The sequence below is a fragment of the Hipposideros armiger genome, unplaced genomic scaffold (assembly GCF_001890085.2).
Source record: "Hipposideros armiger isolate ML-2016 unplaced genomic scaffold, ASM189008v1 scaffold_191, whole genome shotgun sequence".
Classification (NCBI taxonomy): domain Eukaryota; kingdom Metazoa; phylum Chordata; class Mammalia; order Chiroptera; family Hipposideridae; genus Hipposideros; species Hipposideros armiger.
The window spans coordinates 1,010,379-1,013,964 of NW_017731541.1; the positions used below are offsets into that span (position 1 = coordinate 1,010,379).

General features: G+C 50.9%; 1 protein-coding gene across 5 annotated transcripts in view; it reads left to right on the forward strand.

Moving 5' to 3' along the window:
• VWC2 (von Willebrand factor C domain containing 2) overlaps window positions 1-2,676 on the forward strand; it is an 87,005-nt gene extending 84,329 nt beyond the window's left edge. For 4 of the 5 annotated variants that reach the window (XM_019653018.1, XM_019653016.1, XM_019653017.1 and 1 more), the window contains exons 4-5: window positions 1,511-1,735; window positions 2,167-2,253. In XM_019653018.1, the coding sequence (XP_019508563.1) occupies window positions 1,511-1,713 (203 nt within the window). In that variant the 3' untranslated portion in view covers window positions 1,714-1,735; window positions 2,167-2,253. Of the gene's footprint in view, window positions 1-1,510; window positions 1,736-2,166 lie in introns of all 5 variants that reach the window. The other variant, XM_019653021.1, reaches the window with a different exon arrangement.
• The last annotated feature ends 910 nt before the right edge of the window (window positions 2,677-3,586 follow it).

Genomic DNA, 3,586 nt, shown 5'->3' on the forward strand with positions numbered 1-3,586 from the left:
AGGCAGCGCTGACGGAGTGGGCTGCTGCTCTGCAGCACACTTTTATGAGTGGAAAGAGTCCACTCTAAAATACGATGGAAAACATAGTATAGAAAACACACAAACCTGAAGTTTATTGTCAATATCAAGCGTCATGTATGTCCTGTTCTTTTATACGACGGGCAGGCCGTGGCTTTGTTTACACTGGCATCACCCCAAACGTGAGTCATGTGTTGTGTTACCCCAGCTAGGACGCCAGTAGGTGATGGCAGGTTTTCAGCTCCATTATGATCTTATGGGACCACAGTCATCTATGCTGTCTGTTGGTGACCAAAATGTGGTTGTGTAGCACATTACTGTGTTACAATTCACCAAAGCCGATGGAAGAGGGTCAGTTTGCCACCAATAAAGCTCATCAGACCACACAGACGCGGCGCTGGGCCCCGGTGGGCCTCGGTCTGGGGGATCAGCAGGCCATGTGGACAGCTGCCCTCTGGAAATACAGGACTAGTGCTCGGGAGGGAAATACAATGGGACTGTGATTCAGGGCTGTTCCCAGAGCAGCTCGGTAATGCTTCGAGGTGTCCGAGGGAGAATGGCAGAGGTCGAGGGAAGAACCCTGGGCCCTGTTGAGTGGGGGACAAGGAGAAAGTTCCAGGAGGGGGCGGACCGTGTGCCCCGGCTGTTTCCTGAGTGTGGTGTTTGGCTGACATGCAGGCAGCACCGCTTAACTCACTCCCACGAGTTACACACAGGGCAGTTTTTATCCTGGGGCTCTGATGAGTTCAGTTAGCTTTTTAAAATTTTGTAGGTGAACGTTTTCCATCTCTTTTATGATTTCATACATTATAATTAAACGTGTTTTGGTAGTGAGCACATTCCCAGACTTTAGAAGCGAAGGGAGGGAGACTATGAGCCCGTCGCTCAGGTTCAACGTCGGCTGTTAGGCTGCAAGGGCTCCCGGCGGCTCCTCGTAAGGGGGAAGTTAGCGGGCAGTGCTGGCTGAATCAGGTCTGTGAGCCACAACATCAAAACTGTGTCTCGGCTCTACCGGAAGCCTTTCAGACACTCCCGTCTTCGTATCCTTGACCTCATGTAAAATGCGGGTGTGGCACCTTTGCAGAATCGCAGGGGTCCTCGGTTCTCAGGGANGTTACACACAGGGCAGTTTTTATCCTGGGGCTCTGATGAGTTCAGTTAGCTTTTTAAAATTTTGTAGGTGAACGTTTTCCATCTCTTTTATGATTTCATACATTATAATTAAACGTGTTTTGGTAGTGAGCACATTCCCAGACTTTAGAAGCGAAGGGAGGGAGACTATGAGCCCGTCGCTCAGGTTCAACGTCGGCTGTTAGGCTGCAAGGGCTCCCGGCGGCTCCTCGTAAGGGGGAAGTTAGCGGGCAGTGCTGGCTGAATCAGGTCTGTGAGCCACAACATCAAAACTGTGTCTCGGCTCTACGGGAAGCCTTTCAGACACTCCCGTCTTCGTATCCTTGACCTCATGTAAAATGCGGGTGTGGCACCTTTGCAGAATCGCAGGGGTCCTCGGTTCTCAGGGATGACTGTCCCAGATGTGACGCCGAAACGTGCCGAGACCGGGCTTCTCTAAGTGTGGTCCCCGGCCAGCAGCGTCAGCGTCTCCTGGGAGCTCTTACCTGGCCAGTTCTCTGGCCTCATCGCAAAGCAGCAGTTCCAGGGGCTGGTCAGCGGCCACGCCTCAGGAGCCTCCAGTGATCTCCGAGGCCTGCTCCACGAGGTGTGTGTGGGCGTCCCACGGGGCTGGGGGTGTTTCAAGCAGCAAGCTTGTTTAGATCGCTCTCCTAAAAGTGCCTTGGAGAATGAGACTGGCTCTTGGAAAGTCACGGTTCCTTATGTTTTTGTTTTTGTTTTCCTATGATTATTTAGAATTCATTAAATCAAGTGCTCGCAGATTTGGCCTATGTGTGAGGCCCCGTGGGAGAACCTGTTAGTGAAAGTCACAGCGCTGTCACTCATCAAAATTTGAAATCACATTGGTTATACCTCAGATACAAACGTGGGAGTGCTGTGCATTTCTGAGATTATAACTTTTCCACTGCCCTTCATAAAACGGGATGAATAAAACATACACTGGAAAGCTAGCTGCCCCATTAAATACAGAACATATTTGTGCCCACACGTAATACAAAACCTGCTTCTGCATTTCAGGTCCAAACTGCTTCGCAGAGACGGCTGTCATCCCAGCTGGACGAGAAGTGAAAACGGACGAGTGCACCATCTGCCACTGCACCTACGAGGAGGGCACGTGGCGGATCGAGCGACAGGCCATGTGCACGCGACACGAGTGCAGGCAGATGTAGGGGCGGGGTCCCGCGGACACGCGGGCTTTTTCTAGACTCTTTTACTGATGCGAACTTTCTCGGCGACTCTGGGAAATACCGTGAGAAAGGAGACGTTGGCTGAGGAATCATGGGAAATGATGGGCGCTGTGACTTTTCTTGGTGACAGTTACTGCAAGTGAAGGAAATGGGTCTATTTCCAATCATCATCAAGAACTGTGGACGTAAAATCCCTCTCTAAATAAATGTGCTATTTTCACAGTGAGTACACGAAAGTGCACTATTCTATATTAAATGTATTTCTATAATCCGTCCAGTAGAGAGCTTCTATAAATGTTTTCTATAGATACAGATTAAACATGCCGTGTTGTCAACCGTCCTCCCTGTGGCCCTGCATATCTTTTCAGTGCTGACCCCATCCCGTCGCTGCTTGTGGGCGGCTCCCTTACATCCTGGAACTGGTACCCAACCATGGACACTGGGATGATGGGACCGGCGTCTCCTGAAATCCTGCCCGAATTCTGTTGTGTTACACAGATACCCTTGGCGTGTGTCCTTAGCAGATACAATTCACACAAATATAATGCCTCCTTCCTACAGCTCACTGCCGTTAGCCCCTCCTGTCTCCATCCCTGGGGATGTGGGTCTAAGGTCTAAGACACGCACTTCCTTCTGTCCATCCAGAGCTCCATGTTGGGTGGCTGCATATGCGTTTCATTCCTACTTACATTACTTTCTCTTCTGAGCATGACTTTAAATCGTCCTCTAAACTGAGGAACGGGGTAGGAACACGATTGGCGCTGTTGTCCCGTCAAGCTGAAATGGGCAGTAGTTGGGGCCACCCCTTGCCTCTGTGGAGGAGGGTGAAGGAAAGCCGAGATCCTGATCGCACCGATACCTGCAACCCGACTGTGGCACAGACACCCCGACTCTCCAGCCAGTGGACGCGGGCTCTCACGGTGACAGCCAGCTGTCCTGCGTGGCAGGGACGGCCAAGCCCTGTGATAGACAGCCTATCTCAGCCATCCCTCAGGCCAGCGCAAGAAGGCGGCTCTTCCATCCAGGTTGTTAAAATAAACGCACTGAAGGCCACCTGCCCGCGACAACTGTCCTGTAGTTACGGATAATTCCAAACCGACTCCATTTCTCTCTGTTTGGACAAGGAATAAAAAAAGCCACTGTGACTTGTGCCGATGTGACAATGCATATTAGAGGGTCTCTCTGCCTTATCAGTCACACCAACACGGGNAGTGAAGGAAATGGGTCTATTTCCAATCATCATCAAGAAC